Here is a 21840-nt window from a genome sequence, read left to right on the forward strand (position 1 = left end):
GATGCCTTCCCCCACCTGTGCTAGGATTTTGGCTAGCTTGATCTTGTACAAGTCTTGTGTATGGAGTACCACATCTTGGGAGTTCATGTGTAGAACTACACTGTCATCTCCAGCAAATACTGTTTTGCTACAGACATCCATTTGCTCTGGCTCTTACAATCTTTCCACTCCTACGTGATCCTTGAGCCTTGGGGAGAGGGAATGTGATACAGGTGTCCCATTTAGATCTGAGTGCTCCATACTCTTTTATTCTCTGAATGTTGACTAGTTGTGTGTCTTTTAAAAAGGCTTCTATGAGGGTTGGGGATTTAGCTCAGTGGTAGAGTGCTTGCCTAGCAAGTGCAAGGCCTTGGGTTCGATCCTCAGCTAAAAAAAAAAAAGGCTTCTATGAATGGTGAGAGATACAATAACCTGTGGGTATAAAGATAAGAAATAGGGGGAAGTTTGTTACTATCTCTATTTATCAAAATAATAATGCTAGGTTCTCCCCTAGGGCCTATGATCTAGTCAGCCATGAGGTTTTAGTCCAGTTAACAGTACCATGCATGAGGCCCATCTTATAGAGTGAGCTTTAAACCCAATTAGAATGTGGTTGGTTACTCCCATAACATTCCTGCCACTATTGTACCAGTGGATATATATTGCCAGGCCAGTCATTATAGCTTGCAGGACTCACAGCTGGTAAGACTAATGATGGCTTTTCTCTTTCTGTAGCATACATAGAACTTTCCAGCACTATTGTCTTAGTTAGGGTTTCTATTGCTGTGATGAGACACTATGACCACGGCAACTCTTATAAGGGAAAACATTTAATTGTGGCTGACTTACAGGTTCAGAGGTTTAGTCCATTATCATTATGGCAAAACGCATGGCAGTGTGCAGGCAGACATGGTCCTGGAGAAGGAGCTGAGAGTTCTATGTCTGGATTGGCAGGCAGCAGAAAGAGAGAGAGTGACACTGGGCCTGGCTTGAGCAAATCCCACCCCAGTGATAACTTCCTCCAACAAGGCCACACCTCCTATCATGCCAATCCCTATCATTCAAACCACCACAACTATGAAAGCTAATAAGTAGAAATGAAGCTTCCAGGTAGGTACTAGACTTATTTCTCCAAGTCCTATGACTCAGATGTGTGGTGTCTTCAACAGTAGGGTCTTACCGTCAGATTCTGGAGAGCAACCAAGAGCCATGGCAGTAGCCTATGATGTCTGGAGGAGGATCAGTGAGATCCCATTGACCAAGAACTCAAAACCCATACTTGGCACTGGGCATTTTATCTGACAGCCAATGGTGTCTGGGGAAGGCATTATTCCCCCATTACAGGGCAACTCCATTTAAACTATGTATTTTCCTATAGTAGTAGGTTTCCATACAGCATTTTCAAAGGGTTGCCCAAGGCGGGCTAGGCCATCCCACATCAATCATCACGTCCTTCTTCCACCAGACACAGCCACAAGCCAATCGGATTGGTGAATCTGCTCAGTTGAGACATCCTCAGGTGACCCCAGGCCATGTCAAGTTTACAACTGGAACTAACTAGGACAAGACTCAAACACATACCACCCATTTGAAATCTGTCCATTTATAATCATGCTAAAAAAAAATAATAAAGGCTTAACCAGGTGTCGGGGCTCATGGCTGCAATCCCAGTACTCAGAAAGCTGAATCAGGAGGATCACTGTAGGTGTAAGGTCAGTGTAGTTTACATGGTGAGTTCCAGGGCAGCCTGGGCTACAGAGTGAGACCCTTTCTCAACAAAACAAATCGTCCTTGGTTACTGTGATGGATTGAATGAGAATGGCCCTCAAGAGCTCATCTTTTTAATGCTTGGTTCCCAGTAGGTGGACAGTTGGGAAGAATTAGGAGGTGTGATCTTGTTGGAGAAGGTGTGTCATTGGAGGTGGGCTTTGAGGTTTCAAAAGCCTGGAACCATCTCTCTCTCCCTCCCCCACCCCCTCTCTGCTTGCTGCACGCACCCTGATTCAATTCATGTGTGGAGGTAAGAGTACAATTTTGTGGAGATGGTTCTTGCCTCTCTGTCCATCTTTGCTTGGGTTCCAGGGATTAAATGCAGGAAGCCAGGCTTTCCCAGCCCTTTTTACCACTGACCCATCTCATTGCCTCCTCCCACCCCTGCCATAGAGTTGTTCTTTAAAGTTGAATCCTGTTAGTAAACATACAAACATGATATAATTAGAATATCACAATTTTGTGACCTCTCAAGAAGTCATCAATACAGAGGTAGGCTGTGTTAATGACAGTTATTGGGCTGGAGAGATGGCTCAGCAGTTAAGAGCACTTTCTGCTCTTGCAGAGGACCTAAGTTTTGTTCCTAGGACCCATGACAGGGCCTCACCACCACCTGTAACTCAGCTCCAGGGGATGCAGTCCCCTCTTCAGCCTTGAAGTGCACTGCACTCATGTGCACATAGACACACAGAGACATACACAGACACATACTTAAAAATGAAGTAACTCTTGGGAAAAAAGCTGGTAGACACATGAGACAACAGGGGTCAGATAAAAGCAAAGACAGTTTTATGCAGATGCAGAATAGACTGGCATCTTGAAAAATGCAGACCTAGTCACACAGAACCAGCAATTCCACCAAGGGAAGGTGATCTTGGAGCCTTATAACAGCTGCTTTAGCTTGCATTTTGGAGGCAGTTGGGTAAGACTGAGGCAAATCCAGTATTCTGCACATGACCCACAACCAGGTGAGTAGTATTCTGCACCTGACCCACACCAGGTATACAGTATCCTGCACATGACCCACACCAGGTGTAGAGATCCTGCACATGACCCACACCGGGTGTAGAGGGTTCTAGATCCTTGTGCTTACAGATAAGCCTGCACAGTTGTCTCTTCAAGAGATAACCTGTTTTCTGCCCAGAAGGCTGGAAATGGATGTGGCAAATAGCCTGGTAACCTCTGGGCTATCTGTCTGGCCAAGCCACTCCTGACTCCCACAGACTCTTACGTTTATCTCAGTCATTCTCCCTGGACCCTCATCTTGAGCATTATTTCTCAGTCAATAGAACCATCTTTATGGAAGAGGTCACATGTATTTTACAAAGAATTTCTATGTAGTCATGCCTTAAGCTTTATTGTACACACATGGGATTGAGTTAATTATCACCAGGAAACTTCTTCCAAAATTGTGCTGTGCTTTAATGTGCCGAAAAGAAACTGCCCAGTGTTGGGCTCTAGAAGGTTGATCCAATACCAGCTATGAGTCATGTTAACTGGACTTCCTTTTTGCCTCGTGTGGATCAATACTCTGCTGGCCTTGGTCTTTGCAGAGACCCAGATCCCCGCCCCCCCCCCCCACAACCAAGGTGGCTGTAAATTTTATAAATCTATTGGAATGATCGAGTCAAGAGGCAAACTGGGAAATCTAGTTCTTCTCAACCCTTGCAAGATAGTTTAAGATTCCAGAAAATTGTTCCCTCTGGTGAATTCATTTCCCCGGATGATGTCTGTGTAGCAGGTTACTCCTTCCAGGAAAAGTTCTAAGACTATGTTGACCAGTTTGCAACCATTTTGACTTAAAAACAACAACAACTTTTTTCTTCACACATAATAGTGCATGCCTTTAATATCAGCACTGGAAAGGTAAAGGTAAGCAGATCTCTATAGCAGATATTCGAGGCCAGCCTGGTCTACATAGCAAGTTCAAGGACAGCCAGAGATACTCTGTCTCAAAAACAAACAAACCAACAATACATTTTTCCATTAATTTAGTTGTGTGCATGTGGAGGTTAGAGGGCAACTTGTTGAAATTCATTCTCTTCTACTATGTCGGTCCCAGGGATCAAACTCAGGTCATCAGGCTTGGTGACAAGCAACTTTACACGCTGAGCCATCTCGTCAGCCCCATTTTGATTTTTGTATTATTAGTAGTGAGCTAATAATGGAGAACTTCGAAAGGGCTGAGTCAAACTAAGAACACGTGAGTCTTGTGATCAGCATCAGAAATAGAGTGTGAGACAGTGGGCAGATGCATCACACTTGGGAAATCCTGGCCCAGGTCACCATCCTATGTGTTGCCTCTCTAGAGAAAACATTTGCTTTATGGACTCTGCAAAGGCTAGAGAAACATGCAAAATGACATCACAGAATGGAAAGGTCACATACACACAGAAGTAAAGAAAGGAAGGAGGGAGGGAGGGAGGGAGACAAGAAAGGAAGGAGGGAAGGAGTGAACGAAGGAAGGAAGAGGGAAGGAAGGAAAGAAAAAGGGGTTACGGATGCGGTTTATTTAGGAAGTGATTGCCTACCATGCACAGACTCCTGGGCCTGATCCCCAGAAGCACGTAGAAACATGATGGTGCATGTCTATAATTCCAGCACTCAGGAGGTAGAAGCAGACAGGTTGGAAGTTCAAGGTCATTATTGGCTACTTTGGGAGTTGAGTCTAACCTCGGGAACATGAGACTCTGTCTCAAAACAATGAAGCAAAACAAACAAAAACCCCTCAAACTGAAAGAGAAGGAGAATGTTTGGAAATAGGGTTAGAAATTTGGGAGATGCATCAAATGCGAGTTTGAGCCTTGTTTGGATTTTTTTTTTTCCAGACAGTAGCTTGCTATGTAGCCAAGGCTGGCCTGAAACTCTCAACCTTTCTGCCTCAGCCTCATAGAAGCTGGGATTAGAGGAGCACACCATCCCACTCACCTGTGGGTTTTTATTGTTGCATTTTGTTTATTTAAGCTTTGTGCTTTTTTTCTGAAAGAGAAAAAACATTGGTGGCGCACACCTGTAATCCCAGCTCTTGGGAGCCTAAGGCAGTAGAATCAGCTCAAGGCTGAGGCCAACCTGAGCTACACAGTAAGACCATGCCTCTAAATCAATAACAGAAAACAGCGTTTTCTGGATACAGGTTTATTAAGCACAAAATAATCCTAACTCTAGTGTCCAGTCATGTCCATACCTGATGTACCTCTAAATGGCCTAGGCTTTCTTGTCAGCCCTAGGGACACAGTACCCCACCTCCACCCCCAGTAGATGTCTGGAGTTTGCTCTCTTGTGATTCTCCAAGGTCACTGGTTCTCCAAACCTTTGGGCCAGGCCTGTCAATCTTAGAATGGCTTCAGTGCAGGGTAGCAGGAGCAGTATGGAGGCAGGTGGAGGTAGGCTCAGAGATGCTGGCCATGCATTCTCATTGGGAAGGTACCAGTAGACATACCTGCAGATGTACCATTCATTCGTAAAACCTGGAGGCTTGAGAGACTACAAGGTGCTCAAGGCATGAAGGCCACAGTATCCTTGTCTGCACCCCAGGTACAGTGTCCTTCTCAGCTTTCACTCCCCCCTTAAAAGGAAGCTGTGGATGTCAATCTAGCTCTTGCTGGGCACCAATACAGTGCTGAAGCAAAGGGCAAGGCTGAAAAGGAGAGGCTTGTTTAGGAGAGTCTCATTCTGTAGCCCAAGTTGTTCTGAAACTCATTTGTAGCCCAGGCTGGAGTCAAACTCAGAGCAATCCTCCTGCCTTAGTCTCTCAGGGGTTGGAACTATAAGTGAGAGACCATGCACCGGTCCTTGTTTAAATCTTAATGAGAAGAAAGGGCCTATGCAAAGACATTTACTTCCACATGTGATCATTTTAAAAACGGGTCACCCCTGACTTACAACAAAGGGGATACTCTTTCAATAAGTTTCTTTGAATTGATTAGGTGTAGGGGACCAGCCCCCACACTTATTTACCCCAGGAACTCTTGAGGAATGAGGGATAAGAGACTTAGTTGAAAATAAAGAGGGGAGAGAAACAGAGAGAAAACACAGAATAGACTCGGGTGGGCCTGGATCCTAATCCAAACGGGCCCAGAACTTTATTCCAAAGGTCTATATATAACAATGCCAAAGGGTGGAGCAAAAGATACTCCCCCTTGCTAGTTACAGTCAAGTGTAGACCCTTACAAACACCTGGCATTCAGACCCGTGGTCCAATCAACCTCTCCATGCAGACCTGCTGGGTACAGTCACTAGGAAACCCAGTGGGCTATAACAATTAGTTGTTCTTGTAAAAAAAAAAATGTTAAAATAAAACTTCTGATATTGAAGCACCTCTAAAATCAAAGGGCTTATTGAGCTACTTGATATTAGCTACCAAAAGAACCAGCTCCTGGGACAAATTTTTACAACTCACTGTAGTCAGAATAGATAGATATTGGGAAAGGTCCATGGGGATAGGAATGGTGGAGTAACTTGTCCAAAAAAAGGGGGGGGGGGGAGAGAAATTTCCTTTACTTCTACTTTACACTAAGTACAAAACTTCAGGGGCTGTATGTAGCTCCATTGGCAGAGTGCTTGCCTAGCTTGCAGAAAGCCCTGGGTTCCATCCGCAGTATTGCAGAACAGTTATCGTGGTGGAGGCCAGAGAACCAGGCCTCCTGTAACTGTATCCTCAGTTTGATGCCAGCCTGATATACATGGGACCCCCGTTTCAAAAATATTTTATTTATTTATTTATTTATTTGTTTGTTTGTTTGTTTATTTATTTGGTTTTTCGAGACAGGGTTTCTCTGTGTAGTTTTGGTGCCTGTCCTGGATCTCACTCTATAGACCAGGCTGGCCTCGAACTCACAGAGATCCGCCTGGCTCTGCCTCCCGACTACTGGGATTAAAGGCATGCACCACTACTAGCTGTCTTTATTTTATTTTTTTTAAAGATTTATTTATTTTATGTATATGTGAGCACTCTACATGCATGTACATTTCTACACTAGAAAAGGGCATCAGATCCCATTATAGTACCCATGTGGTTGCTGGGAATTGAACTCAAGACCTCTGGAAGAACAGCCAGTGCTCTTAACCTCTGAGCTATCTCTCCAGCCCCCTCAAAAATATTTTTAAGTCAATTTTAGAAAACAGTGGCAAACTAGACACAAAGGCACCTGAACGTTAGCCTGGAACTCCCTGGGTATCCCGGCAGGCCTTATGTAACTCTCTCATCCTCTTGCCTCCGCCTCCTGAATGCCAGAGTGATAGGCATAGGCTAGCCTTGACTACAGAGTGAATTCCAGGCCAATCTGGGATTCCTAGTGAGTCTATGCCCATGATCCCCAAAGAAACAAAAGAAAATATGAAGGGGGTTGGGGAGAAAGAGGAAGAAAGAAAAATGGGCAAAAGGTATTTAGAAGCACCCAAGAGAGAATATTCAAATCAGCAATAAATATGGAAAAGGTGATCAGCTTCATTAATCAGGGATATGTAAATTAAAACCAAAATTAACTCTGCCCAAGAAGCCAGATGCAGGAGAGGACACATTGTCTGATTCCATTTATAGAAACTTCTAGTGACAGAAAGCAAATCAGTGGCCGTCTGGGGGTGGAGATGAGTGAGACTGGCAGAGGATTGGGAGCGCCTTCTGGGGTGATACAAATGCTCAATATCTTAGGGTAAGGATCTTATAATTTGTCAATAGTCCTTACCAGGTACAATGAAAGTGGGTATATTCATGGGTATGTATTCTATATTTTAATAAATAAACTTAATTTTGGGACAGATTCCGTCCTTATCTAGGGACTGAGGCAGGGAGATTCCTAGAGCCCCAAAGTCTATGGCAGTCTGGGTGCTATAGTGAGATTCTGTCACCAAAATTAGAAGAAAAGAGGAGTTGGGGTGGAGCTCAGGCGGGAGTGTCTGCTCATCATGCTCAAGCCTTAGGTTTGATCCACAAAGGTCTCCAGAACTGCAGAGTACATGCTTGTGTCTACTCAAGAGGTAGGTAGAGGCAGAGAAGTTTAAGGTAATCCTCGGCTAATAGGGAGCTTAAGACCATCCTGGGCTACATGAGACTCTGTGGAATGGAAGAAGGGAGGGAAGGGGGAAAGTTTTAAAAGCCCAATAAGATATCACTACATTTTCATCAGAATTGCTAAAAGTAGGGCTGGTGAGATGGAATATATATATTTATATATATATATATATCTCCAAAAATATACCTAACATATGTATGTTTTTACCAAAAATATCTACAAAATAACTCATAGCAACAGATTTTTTTTTGAGACAGAGTCTTACACTGTAGCTCAGCTGGCCTTGAACTTCCACTGTCCTTTTGCCTCAGCTTTCTGAAGACTGCAATCACATATGTATGCCACTGTGACCAGCAAGACGAATCTTAAAGACATTGTTCTAATTAGTTTTTCTGTTGCTACGACAACAAAAATTCTGATCAAAAGCAACTTGAGAAGGATTTTATTAGGCTTACACTTCCATGTCACAGTTCATCGCTGAGGGATATTAGGACAGGAACTCAAGCAAGAACCTGGAAGCAGGAAGTGAAGCAGAGGCCATGGAGAAACACCGCTTACCAGCTTGCTCCGCATGGCTTGCTCACTTTGCTTTCTTACACAACTCAACAATACCTGCCCAAGGTTGGCACCTCCCAACAGTAGGCTAAGCCCTTCTTCATCAATCAGCAATCAATAAAATGCCCCACAGACGTGCCCATAGGCCAATTTGATGGAGGCAATTACCCAATTGAGGGTCCCTTTCCCAAACTGGTAACCAAGAATAACCATCACAATGTAGAAGATGAGTGACTAAAAACTATACGTATTTTGATTCTATTTGACTAAGGTGCCAAAAAGTCAAATCTAATTACAGTATTAGAAGCCAGGATAGAGATTACCTAGTTGAGGGTGAGAGAGACTGACAATCAGCAGGGCTTGTGATTTGTATTTCTCTTAGATTTCTTACAAATCTAAGAAAATGAGTATTTTAATTAAGATACTATGTTAACTAAGTTACTATGTTTTGACAGCATTTCATTTTGAGCTTTTTCTTAGAGCATAAGCTATATCTTAACCAAGTGCCTAGCTGACAGTCACCTTTGACAACTCTGTAACTGATGGCCGAATGGGCAGTTCTACCTCAGACATATAATACTTGATGAGGTCTTAACCCTCTCTCTCCAAAAATTGATAACTGGAGATAGACAGTGCACACATCTCCCAAGACTAACAATTCCAGGGATTTTTGGACTGACATCTGAGATACTCAGCACTGTGAAAGTGGAGGCAGATGAGTCAGGAGTTCAAGGCCAACCTTGGCTACACCACACTTTTTAAAGATTTATTTTATTTTTAATTATACGTATATGTGTGTTCTGCAAATGAGTATGTACGTGGGCAAATGCAGGTATCATTGGAGTTCAGAAAAGTGCATTGGATCCCTTTGGAGCTAGAGTTACAGGATGTTATAAACCAAGCCACATGGATGCTGGGAACTGAACTCAGGTTCTTTGCAAGGACAGTATGCTCTCTTAACTGCTGAGCCATGACTCCAGCCTGGATACAAGCTTGAAGCCAGTCTGGGATACATAAGACCATGTCTCAAAAAACAAACAAACAAACAAAAAGTTTGTTTTACACAAGAATTACAACTGTGAGACTGAGAAAGTGATATGCAAGCTGAGCATTAGGACCATGTTTAGGTGTTAGCTGAGTGATGGTGCATGCCTGTAAACCCTGCATTCAGGAGGCTGAAGCAGGAAGACAAAGTTGAAGGCTACCATCTGGGCCATATAGTGGGTTTCAAGCTAACCTAGACTATAGAGTGAGGATAGAGAGAAAGAAATATACACACGCACAGAGAGATTGTTAGTGATATAAATAGCCTTGCGGTTATTTTCCTTAAAGAAAAAGAAAAATACTGATCTGTTAGAAACAAATAATTATGTATTCACAAATGAAATAATGGCTGATATTTGCTTTAAAATAATTCCCTAGAACAAACAAAATGAACAATAGCAGCAAAAAAGTAAAATAATTCCCCAGACAGGGGAGAATTGAGCAGGAGACCGGCATGTGTTGATTAATGATGGAAGCAGGCAATAGAAAATTGAAGGAAGATTATTCTAATTATCTACATTTTTGCAAACATTTGAAATATCTTTTTTTTTTTTTTTTAGGGTGTAGTCCAGGCTGGTCTCAAACTCGTGATCCTCCTGCCTTATCCTTTGTCGTTTGCCTACTGGCAAGAGCTGGAAAATCCTTTTAAAGAAAAAAAGAATAAGGCAGTTTTCAAACACCTTCCTCAATAAAATAGGATGATGATAGACCGCGCTATATTCGCCGGGACGTCTAGAGGCGCAGTGGAAGACAAGTGCCCTGGAAACGCTGTTTGAATACTTGCAGCTTTTGCCATTCAGGCAGCCAGCACTAAGTGGGGCCTCTGTTGGTTCTTTTCTCTCTCCCCTGCTTCTTTTCAGAGTGGTTCCCGCCGTCCCCCCTCTGGTAGCCGCAATGGTTTAGCCCGGCTTCCCCCGGGGAAACCCCTTGGGCGGAGCGCGGCCCCCGCCATGAGACCACTTGGATCCCTCCGCGTCAGGGGTGGGCCGGGGAACCTGTGGGCCGGGCACAAACCTGGGCTCTGATTGGCCGTGGCAGGAGTAAACATCCGGAGAGGTGGGGCGGGGCCGGAAGTGGAAGAAGAAGGCGGCGGCTGAGGCGGTTCAGGAGCTTTTTAGAGCCGGAGTCCGATCCTCAGGTGCCATGGGCCCGGTGAAGGAGCCCTGAGGGGACGCGAGGTTGGGCATGGCGGGCGCTCGGGCCGCCGCCGCCGCTTCGGCGGGGTCCGCCTCCTCTTCGGGCAACCCGCCGCCTCAGGAGCCGGGGCTTGGGGAGCTGCTGGAGGAATTCTCCCGGACTCAGTACCGGGCCAAGGACGGCGGCGGGACGAGCGGCTCTAAGGTGAGCCCCAGAGGTGCAGCGACCTGGAACTGGTCCCGGGCCTGAGTTACTGAGGGAAGACTGCGGTCAGGGATGGGAGGAGAGCGGGACGGGGACCTCCCTGGGGAGCTGCAGGGGAGAAACTCATCCTGGATGTGGACTCGGAGAGTAAGGGTCCGGCTTAACACCTAAGAGGAGGACCAGGGCTTTCTTTTTTTTTTGGGGGGGTGCTTTAGACAAGGGGTTTGGAGGTCAAGGGTCGGACCTGCGGGCCAGGTGCAAAGGTTAGACAGTATGAAATACTGCTACCCTTCATGAGCCTAGGAGGGGTTGCCAACAGTTTAAAAAAAAACCACTCTAAAATCAAAGGAAAAATGGGGAAGAGATTCCTCTAGACCAGAGATCAGAGTAGGAGCCTGGAGTAGTGGGGCATTATGGAGCCCGGAGAGCAGCTGAGTGCGTCGCCTCCTTATAAGGTGCCAGCATGACTTAGGCCCTTCCCTTTCCTTTCCTGTAGAGCAAGAAAACAACCCACACTCCCTTTCTGTTCCTTTTATCAGAAAGAAGTCTCTGTAGTCCCCCCATCCCCGGAATTTCCCTTTGTTCTAATTACCAGGGGTTGAAAGCTTCTGGTCTGACTGAGGCATACTCACCTCAGCACACTGGTAGACCCTACCCCTTCTCATTCCAATGTGCCAGCTTTAGCATTTCCTTTACTCATTGGGGTTTGTCTGTCCTGGACCATAAACTGGTTTGGCTCCAGAGGTTCCCTAGGGGCTGGGACATGCTGTAGGTGGCATCTTCTATTAGTCTCGGAGGTAACCTAGGAAAGACCAGTAATGATGGGGTATTATCACTCCAGATAACCAAGTACCTTTCAGATTATAATTGGCATCATTTGGGGTACGACTTAAGCACAAAGATTTCTTGGTCCTAGATTCTCTTAAATCACCACTTCTGGGGGTTAGATACTAGAATTTGTAATGTGTGTTTGTTCAGATAGGTCTTAAGTTTGTTATGTATCCAAAACCAAGTTGTACACTCCTGATCCTCCTGTCTCCACTTCCTGAGTGTTGGGTTACAGGTGTGCACCTTTTTGTTTGGTTTATGTGATGCTGGAGATTGAACACAGGTTTTTATGCATGGCAGACAAGCACTCTACCAGCTGAGATACATCACTAATCTTGTCTGTTTTGATACATGGTTTTTCTCTGTGGCCCTGGCTTGGCCTCACACCGTTATGTATCCCAGGATGGCTTGTAACTAATGATCCTCCTGCCTTGGCCTCCCAAGTACTGCTTACAGGTGTGAGCCATTACACCTGACTTCAAGGAGACGCTTTTGAGTGGTTACAAGAGGTACATAATTTTGACGGAGCCCACCTCCCTCTTAACATCTCTGAAGATTAGAGTTTTACAAGTTAAACCTTAAGTTTCACACAGCTGGTCCTAATACTGCTTTAGGCCTCATGGTGTCTTGCAAAGTTGATGTGTTACAGGTTGTAAGCTTTTCTTCTAGTGGGCTTTTCTCTGAACTGTGAACAAAAGGAGTAATTTTAGAGGGAGCCTTGCCTTCAGTTTTGTAAGTAGATGGTATGGAAGGAGGCAGCTGTCTGCAGCTTTTATTTTGCTGACTAGCACTGCTTTATTTTGTAGGAGTTGTTGAGACATGGTCTTTTATTATATATATATATATATATATATATATATATATATATATATATATATATATAAAATCATAGACTGGCTTTGAATTCAGCATCCTCCTGCCTCAGCATCCCATGTACTAGGATTGCAAGTGTGCCCCACCATGCCTGGCTGACAAGAGCTTGCAATATTAGCTTGGGGCTGTAGAACAGGAAAGCGAAAGCATCTAGTGTCAAACAGATTCTCTTAATGTTACTATAGTAACCTAAAGCAAGAGTTATTGTTGCTTTGTTTTTTGAGACGAAGTCTCACTATGTAGCCCAGCTTGGCCTTGAATTCTTAACCCTCCTGCTTCAGCCTTCCAAGTGCTGGGATAACAGGCATGTGCCACTACATCTAAAAAGAATTCTTACATCTTATGAATGGTAGACTCTCTCCAGTGTTGACTACACATTCTGTGTGTGTGTGTGTGTGTGTGTGTGTGTGTGTGTGTGTGTGCGCGCGCGCGCGCGCGTGCGCGCCTACCCGTGTATGTTTTGTTGCTATTTAAGACAGGGTTTCTTTGTGTAGCTTTGGCTGTCTTGGGACTCATTGTGTAGACCAGGCTGGCCTTGAACTCACAGAGATCCGCCTGCCTCTACAGTGCTGGGGTTTAAGGCGTGTGCCACCACCGCCAGGCTGACTACACACAGTTTTACATGCTCTGTGGATTAATGTGGATGATGCGTTTAGGTACCTTTCTGAAGCATACAACATGAGTTAATATAGAAGGGCCTATGGCCCAGCATCATGTTTCTTCCCAACTTGTCACTTCCAGTGGCCTCTTTGTATCATGGGCCATTTAATTCTCATGACCTCAGAACCCAAGAATCTTCTTTATGCTCAAGTCTCCTTCTCTGTGCAGGTTGAACGCATTGAGAAGAGATGTTTGGAGCTATTTGGCCGAGACTACTGTTTCAGCGTGATTCCAAATGTGAATGGTGATATCTGCGGCCACTACCCCCGCCACATCGTATTCCTGGAGTATGAGAGTTCTGAGAAAGAGAAAGACACGTGAGCATCCTGTGACCATAGTGTGCATGTCTGTTAGACCTTAGCTCATCTCCAGGGTCAGGAAACTGGGTAGGGCTTGCTCGCTTTCCCAGGTGGTGTTGAGTTACTAGCATCTTTATTTACTTACAAGTTTGAGTTTTATTGGCAGGGTAGTGCAGCATAGCATGAGAAGTAAAGAGTCAAAGCCTTGGATTTCTTTTACTCCTGTTTGACTTTATTGACCTGAGACAACCGACATAATACTTCTCTGAAACAACCTCAGTGCCATCTTTGTCTTTAGTAGGTATAGTTAGAAGGAATGATGACATATCAAGGTAGACTATTTTATTGATGTAGGGTATCACGTAGCCTGAATTGGCCATGAGTTTATTGTGTAGCCAAAGAAATCTTTAACTTCTGATCGTCCACCACCTAACTGCTGGCATTATAGGCTTATGCCACCATGCCCAGCTTTCAAAACGGCTTATGAGTGTTTGCCATGTGTCTCTCTTAACAACCTAAGGTCTAAAGTCACACTGCTTGAGTTAACATCCTGATTGTCCATTTTCTGACTGTGTAACTAACCCTAGGCAAGTTATTCATCCTTTGTCCTTAGTTTTTCATTGGTAATTCCCAGCTTCATCATAATTAAGGCTTGCAAGGACTAATTAAAATCCTAGAAAAGTGACTAGTGCAGTCCCTGATGATAAATGGTGCTAATACAAACCTGATGTGTTTATTGTAAGAGTTAAAAATAAAAAGGTCTTATACAGACTTGAATGCTTTACGTAGAGTAACAGTTCACAGCAGAGACTTGAAGCACCTGATACAGGACTCTCTCATTAGGTAATCAATAAAGGGTAGTGGTTCTGTGGCACAGTAGTGAGACTCCATGCTTGCTTCTAGTTTTCCACCTCAGTTCCCTGCTTGCTGTTTATCTTAAGGAAGTTCCAAGAGCTGCTATGTAATCTTGGCCCTTTGATGTGTAGGCTCCTGTTGCTCAAAGCAAAGCCATTTGTCTAAGACCTTGGGAGGAGCATGGACTGTAGGGATCCAGAGCCAGAGAGTCAAAAAAATCACAACATACCAAGATGCCTAAGTAATTTGTATGTGTGGTAAGTGTTCAGAAGTGCTACTGTAGGCAAGCTGGAGGGTGGTTAATCCTCCCTGGTGTGTGTTGGAGAGGACTTCATGATGGAGAGCCTGTGCAGCAGGGTTTGGGAAGATGAGTTGTGTTTCCCCAAAGTTCTTGAGGACAACTTCTGAATAGGCCTTTCCTTTCTTTCCCTGCATTTTCCTTCCTCTTTCCTTGCCCTTCCTTCCCTTCACCCCTTTCTCCCTTCCTTTTCTCGCCTTTCCTGTTCGCCGCCTCCTGTTTTGTTTGCTTTGAGACAGGTTTCATGTTGTAGTCCTAGCTGCTGTTTATCTCAGCCCTCTGCCTCAGCCTCCCAAGTGTTGGGATTACAGGTGTGAGCCTCCATGCTTCACTCGTTGTAGCATCTTGATCATCACCAAGGAGACATGTGAGGATGTTAGTGCTTTTCATCAATAACACCTGCACACAAATGAAGAGTACAGATTCTAGGATCCCCTCTTGGGCCTTCTAGATCAGTTTCCACATTCTGCATTCTCAGAGCTCCCTAGATGCCTTATTATTCTGTAGCCAGGATGTGGGGAGAGATGGTTTACAAGCAGAGGAGTTTTAGAATGAAACCTTTGGCTGGGCGGTGGTGGCGCTTGCCTTTAATCCCAGCAGAGGCAGGCAGATCTCTGTGAGTTCGAGGCCAGCTTGTTCTACAGAGCGAGATCCAGGACAGGCTCCAAAGCTACACAGAGAAACCTGGTCGCGGGGGGCGGGGGGGGGGGGGGGGTGGGCTTTGTTTTCCTCCCGTGGGAAGGGGTGTCTAGGAGTTCCCATCTCTTGATGCCATTGAAAAATTACTCTCGTATGAAGACCCCAGAACTGGTATCTCATTCTCCCTGGGCATCTCTAGGTCTGAAGAGCTGTGCTTTGTTACAGTGCCTTTCACAGTTCTTCCCTTCCTAACTTCTCTTCTAAGGGTCGGGAAACTTAGCCTCTTGTAGTCCTTTAATCTGGTCAGTAAGTCTGCATCTGTCTCTCACATGCCCTCTCTGTCTCTTTACTATCAACATTGTCATCTATATAACCAAGACTGGCCTTGAACTCACGAACCTCATCACCCTAGTAGTAGAGTAGAAGTACCCACCACCATGCCTTGCCCAAATTTCTGTTCTGAACAGCTCTTTCTTCTGCCCTTTCCTACTCCTGTCAGTGCTGTCTGGCACTTTACCTCTGTCCTCTCGTAGCATTCAGATGTTAAGCTTAGCTCAACACTTCAGCTTTGTGAGTGAGCCACCAAGGAATCTTTTTACTGCAGGATCTGATTCACTATCTCAGAGGTGGGACAAGATTCAGCATTCTCTAATAAGCTCTCAGGTATGGTTGGTTGGTTGTTCTGAGAGAGACATGTTCAGTGCTTATTTGTTCTAGCATTAAAGAGAAGAATCTCCAGGGGCTGATAGGGGTGAATTGTTAGTACTTGTTTTTAGCATAGATGAAGCCCCATGAGTTCAATCCCTAGCACTATATAAACTGGCCATTGTGGTGCATGCTTGTAATCCCAGGGCTTTGGAGGTGGAGGCAAGGGTATCAGAAGTTCAAGGTCAAGGGTCAGGACTGGTGAGATGGTTCACTGGGAAAAGGGTCTTGCTGCTAAGCCTGAGGACCTGAGTCTTATTCCCAGAACCTACATGGTAGCAGGAGAGAACTGACTACATCATTCTTGACTACAAGGTAAGTCTGAAAGAAGCCTTGACTATATGAGATCCTGTCTTGAGGGGGTAAGAGAGATATTTCTTGATTGCCTATTGATTGTAATGTGTTAGGATTTTACACACCGGCTTATTTAAGTCCTGGAGTCATCTATGAAAAATACAGTATCCCATTCTACAGAGGAAAAAGTTGAAGCACAGAGAGGTGATTTCCCTTTACCCAAGAGCCACTCAGTAAGCAGAATGATTCCCTCTGTCCAACTGTCTGCCCTTTCTTTACTGCCACCTTGTCAATGAGGTCTCACTTTCCAGGAAAAGAACACCTAGAAGTGTTACTGGAATTTGGTTTTGGTACCGTGTGTGTGTGTGTGTGTGTGTGTGTGTGTGTGTGTGTGAGAAGATCAAACCCAGGGCTTTGAACAATTTTTTAAATTGTGTCTGGGAATATGCACTGACGTGCAGGTGCCAGTGAAGGCCAGAGACATTCAGGCCCTGCCAGAGCTGGAGTTTCCATGTGGTTGGGAATTAGGATGGGTGTTGGGAACTGAACTTAGGTCCTCTGGAAGGGCAGTACCTGCTTAGTCATGGATCCATCTTTGCAGCCCCCTTTTTTCTTTTTGAGATGGGATCTTGGCTAAGCTGTTCAGGCTGATCTTGATCTCAGAATCCTGTTACATAGCTGGAATTACAAGCATATGTTCAAGTGCCTATTTTAGAGTTTGTCGTTACTTTTCACTTCTTGCATGGTCAATTCATTATATTGAAGTGACTTTCAGTTGACAGTGACTATTTGTTGAAGGGAAGAGTTGAAATATAATTGGATAGCAAGAAATGACTATATGCTTCTTAAGTACTAATGTGACACTAAAGAGACTGAGTTAAGCATGGTATAACTAGATTCAGGAAGTGGCTTGGTCTAGTTAATGAACCTCCCCAATTTTGCTCATCCTTTGTCCAGGAAGGCCAGAGGGTTTTCTCTGAATGTTTGCTGAGCTGCCTCTGTATGGTGGACCCCAAGAATCCAATAGGTGAAGTCCCATTTGTGAAGTCCTCATCCTCCAGCTTGGTGGGTGTTTTAAGCAATGGCAGTCTACAAAGAGCCTGAGCTCTTAGGGGAAAGTATAGGTGAGGTAGCAGGGAGCAGTGGGTAAAACTGGACTCCAGCTGGGATTACTGGTTCACTGTGGAGGCTGAGACAGGACTGCTTTGAGTTCCAGACCAGCTTGGGGCTGTGTGAGATGGCTGAGCAGATAAAAGAGCACTTCTTGTGCAGTCCTGACAACCTGAATTCAATCCTTTGAACCCATGTCCAAAAGCCGGATGTGGGGACTTAATGTCTGTAATCCTAAAGCTCCTACAGCAAGATAGGAAGTGAAGACAGTTGACCGAAACTCCGTTCTGAAGCATAGCAGCGGAGATAACAAGGCCCTTCCTTAAGAACAAGAGTTAGGAGAGAACCACCTCCTCCAAATTATCCTCTGACCTCCACACACCATGTGTGCCTGCATGTTCATACTCATTCTTCCTCTTCCTCCTCCTTTCCTCCCTCCAGCCCCCACAAATAAACAGTCCTTTACAAGGATTAAACACACACACAACAGCAATTTAAAAAAAAACAAAAACCAGAAAATACCGTTACCACATCAGTTCTGACAAGAAGTGTTCCTAACCCTGTACAGCATTCCTAAACTAGGTTGGTGTTCTCCCATAAACCCAGTCTTCCTGCCTCAGCCTCGAGTAATAACGATTATGGTCATGTATTACCACATCATGCTTTGAAAATAGTTTTGTGAACAAATGATATTCATGAAGACTAAAAACCAGTTAAATAAATACCAATTAAATAATACCAAAGGAAGGGGCTAGAGATTTAGCTCAGAGATAGGCCCTGGGTTCAGTCTCCATCAACAAATAAATAGCAAAGGATATTTCATCACGTGATTGTAGACCTAAGTATGTAAGCATACAGTTCATTCAGGTATGGTCATACGCCAGACACTTAATTCACTGGCAAGTGATAGTGAGATAGAAACAGGAACTAGTGAGAAAGCAGAAACGGAACTGGTTCTTTGGCTAGCAGCCAGGCAGCTAGCCATGATTTAGCCTAATAGGAAATAAATGTCCTTTACTTAGAACTCAGAATCCAGGCATAATCCCAGTCCTTGGGAGCCTGAGGCCAGCCTGGGGTACATAGTGAGACTCTGTCTTGCTAGCAGCAACAAAGCAGTCAATTCAGAGCCCTGAGTTCAGCGGTAAATGCTGGTGCTGTCTCTGTGGTGGTGTGTGTGTGTGGTGGAGGGGTGTTTTTATGACACTGAGTCTCAAACTATTTAGCACAGGCTGGCCTAGAACTCTTCCTTCAGCCTTCTGTGTTGGCCTCTGGGATAACTTGCTGAATGCAAGAACTTAACCTGAGAGAATCAGATGGAAGGTTTTTGTGTATTTGGATTTTGAGACAGAATGTTATATAGCCCAGGTTGGCCTTGAATTGTATATAGAGTCAAGATGACCTTGAATTCCTGACCTTCCTTCCTCTGCCTCCTAAGTACTAGGGTTACAAATGTACACTACCAAATCCAGTTCTGATTTTCTGACCAAAAAAAAAAAATGTGAGTGTAGTATATGGGTGTGGTGTAGGTACAAGTGGGGGTGATGGGGCGCATGTACCTGTGCCCAAGCATGAAGGCCAGAGAACATTGTGTGTTTTCTATCGCATTCTGCCTTATTCCTTTGAAGAAAGGTCTCACCCTGAAGGAAAGTTCTCATTTTCCAACTAGGCTGGCAGCCAGCAAGCCCTATCAATCCCCCTGCCCTGCTCCCAACAATACTGGTGTTACAGTGGCACATAAGATCATGCCCAGCTTGTTAGGGTGTGAGAATCCAAGCTTAAGCCGTCAAAGCTGTGCTATAAGTACTTTTAACCACTAGACAGTCTCTCCACCAATCTGCTTTTCTATTTGTTTTTTGAGATAGGGTCTGATAATTTATCCCAGGCTAACTGTAAACTCAGTGTGGTTAAGGCTGAACTCCTGGTTCACCTGCCTCTGTTTCCCTTATTCTGGGATTAGGTCCAGAGGGGGCTGCTGTGAACTAGCTGAGAGGTCTGTGCAGCAGTGAGTGCTAACAAGGCTGAGAGAAGGGTGTGGTGACCAGGTAGGTGGGAGGCCGGGCACTGGCAGCCGAGCTGTGTGCTCTCCTTGATAGTCCTAGAATTTAGTGATGCACTTGTCTTGGACTAAGTGCCTTTACATATCATAGAGAAACTGAGTCAGGGAGAGAAGCAGCACCCAGCTTCTCAGCTGCAGGATTTGCTGGTGAGTCAGTGCCATCCTGTCTGTGGGTACTTGGTTGAAAAAGGCACCCTAGCTGCATTAACAAAATTTGTATCCTAAATCTGACGTCCCAGAAAGATATACCATGGGGGTGTTAGTCTTCTTAAACCTCTTTGGTTCTTTCGTTTTTCCGCAGAGCAAATGTTGATTTAAATGGAAGTGAGAAGACCAGTAAGAGTGAGAGGGGCTCCATAGGTGTGCTGCACTCCACCCCGGTCTGTTCGTTTCTCATAATCATTAAACTAGCTTTTGTTGGAAGACACACTTCTCCTCCCCCACCTTTAGGTTCTGGGAATTGAAGCTAGGGCCTCACACATGGTGGGTAAATGCCATACCACAGAGCTGTGTTTTTACATTTTATTAACTGCTGTGTGTGTGTGTGTGTGTGTGTGTGTGTGTGTGTGATGTGGGAGGTGGAGCCTTCATGGACAGGTCACAGGCAAGCTTTTCGGAGCCAGTTCTCTCCTCCCTGTGTATATGGGGTCTTGGGATTGGACTCAGGTAGTCAGGCTCACTGGCAAGAACTTCGACCTGCAGAACGATCTCACTAGCCCCTGCCATTTGAAGACTGACTGCTACTAAATTTTGGAGGCTGACCTTGACCTCCCTCAAGCTCAGAACTTGGATTTGTGATCAATCCCCCAGCTTTTCCCACCCCTCTCCCCCGAAACCCCCCATGAAGTAACTGAAATCTCAAGTGTGTGCTTCTAGGCCTGGCATATGACTTTGTAAGATATATTTTAATATATTCTTAGAAATTTTCACAGATGTATACAATGTATTTTAATTGCCCTGCTTCTCCCCATCTCCACCTCTTCCAGACCATGTCCCTATCCCACCTCCCAACCTCATTGCCTTTTTAAAATTGTTTTGACTTTGGGCTGGAGAGATGGCTCAGAGGTTAAGAGCACTGGCTGCTCTTCCAGAGGTCCTGAGTTCAATTCCCAGCAACCACGTGGTGGCTCACAACCATCTATAATGACATCTGATGCCCTCTTCTGGCGTACAGGCAAACATGCAGACAGAACGCTGTAAAATAAATGTTAAGAAAAAATAAAATAAACAACTTTCCTGTAAAATAAATAAATGAATAAATAAAGGAACAGAGTTGAGTGTGTGTGTGTATATATATATATATATATAAAATTGTTTTGACTTCAATTTCCGATGCTTCCACTGGATAGTAATTACAGTCTCGAGCCATGGTTTAGGGGCAGGAGCCTTTATACATTTTCCTACAAATTGAGCAGTAGGAGAGCCAGGCATAGCGTTGCATACCTTTAACTCCAGCCCTTGGGAAGTGGAGGTGGGAGGAGGCTCAGGAGTTTGAGGCCAGCCTGGACTATGAGACCCTGTCTCCCATGGAAGTCAGCTAGGGGTTGTTTTGTTTTGGTTTTTGGTTTTTGTTTTGTTTGTGTGCATGTGTTTTGTGCTTTCTTTTTTGTTTGTTTTAAAATAGTCTCCCTACATAGGTCATGTAGGTCCCTACATTGGCCTCTTAACTTGCTGTGTGGTCCAGCCTGGCCTCAAGCTTGCAATCTTCCTGCTTCCTCCTGAGAGCTAGAAATATAGTTAAGTGCCACCATAGCCCAGTTTGTTTTCAAAACAGCTATGCTTGATTTTTTTGGTGTTGCTTTTTTTATTTTTTTATTTTTGGGGAGGAGTTGAGACAGGGTTTCTGCATCACCCTGGCTGCCCTGGAACTCCCCCTGTAAACCAAGCTAGCCTCAAACTCAGAGCTCCACCTGCCTCTGCCTCCCAAGTGCTGAGATTAAAGGCATGTGCCACCACCCAGCAGGCTTGTTTTATTTGTTTGTTTAAAAGACAGGAGCTTTGTTGACCTTGAACTCAAACTATGTAGATCAGGCTGTCTTTGAACTTCTGGCCATCTTCTTGCCCTTGCCTCCTGAATGCTGAGATGTATATGACCAGCCTCAGACTATACTTGTATTATCTGCATTCCTATTAGAGTTACTTAAAAAGGAACCACAGGACAGGAGAGATAGCTCATTGGTTAAGAGTACTGGCTGCTTGTTCAGAGGTCCTGAGTTCAATTCCTAGCAACCACATGGTTGCTTACAACCATCTGTAATGAGATCTGGTGCCCTCTTCTGGCCTGCAGGCATACATGCAGGCAGAATACTATATGCATAATAAATAAATCTAAAGAAAATCTTCAAAAAAAAAAAAAAAAAAAAGGAACCACAGATCCATGAGTGTCACTAATCTACCCTTCCTGAAACACTGTTCAAGTCCATGTGCTCTGAGGAGCTGTGTAGTAGCAGGAGGATCATCTGAAGGATCAGCACGTGGAGCGGACTGAGCTTTCTGTAAGGCTGGCCCAAAAGCCCAAAGAAG

At 44.7% G+C, this 21840-nt stretch overlaps 1 protein-coding gene across 7 annotated transcripts in view; it reads left to right on the forward strand.

Moving 5' to 3' along the window:
* Positions 1–10408: 10408 nt before the first annotated feature.
* Positions 10409–21840, forward strand: part of Mtmr14 (myotubularin related protein 14) — a 45323-nt gene continuing 33891 nt past the window's right edge. For 2 of the 7 annotated variants that reach the window (XM_052720160.1, XM_052720159.1), the window contains exons 1-2: positions 10413–10700; positions 13230–13378. In XM_052720160.1, the coding sequence (XP_052576120.1) occupies positions 10545–10700; positions 13230–13378 (305 nt within the window). In that variant the 5' untranslated portion in view covers positions 10413–10544. Of the gene's footprint in view, positions 10701–13229; positions 13379–21840 lie in introns of all 7 variants that reach the window. The other 5 variants (XM_052720156.1, XM_052720157.1, XM_052720161.1 and 2 more) reach the window with 5 other exon arrangements.

The sequence above is a fragment of the Peromyscus californicus genome, unplaced genomic scaffold (genome assembly GCF_007827085.1).
Source record: "Peromyscus californicus insignis strain IS unplaced genomic scaffold, ASM782708v3 Scaffold_6__1_contigs__length_162567912, whole genome shotgun sequence".
Taxonomy (NCBI): Eukaryota; Metazoa; Chordata; class Mammalia; order Rodentia; family Cricetidae; genus Peromyscus; species Peromyscus californicus.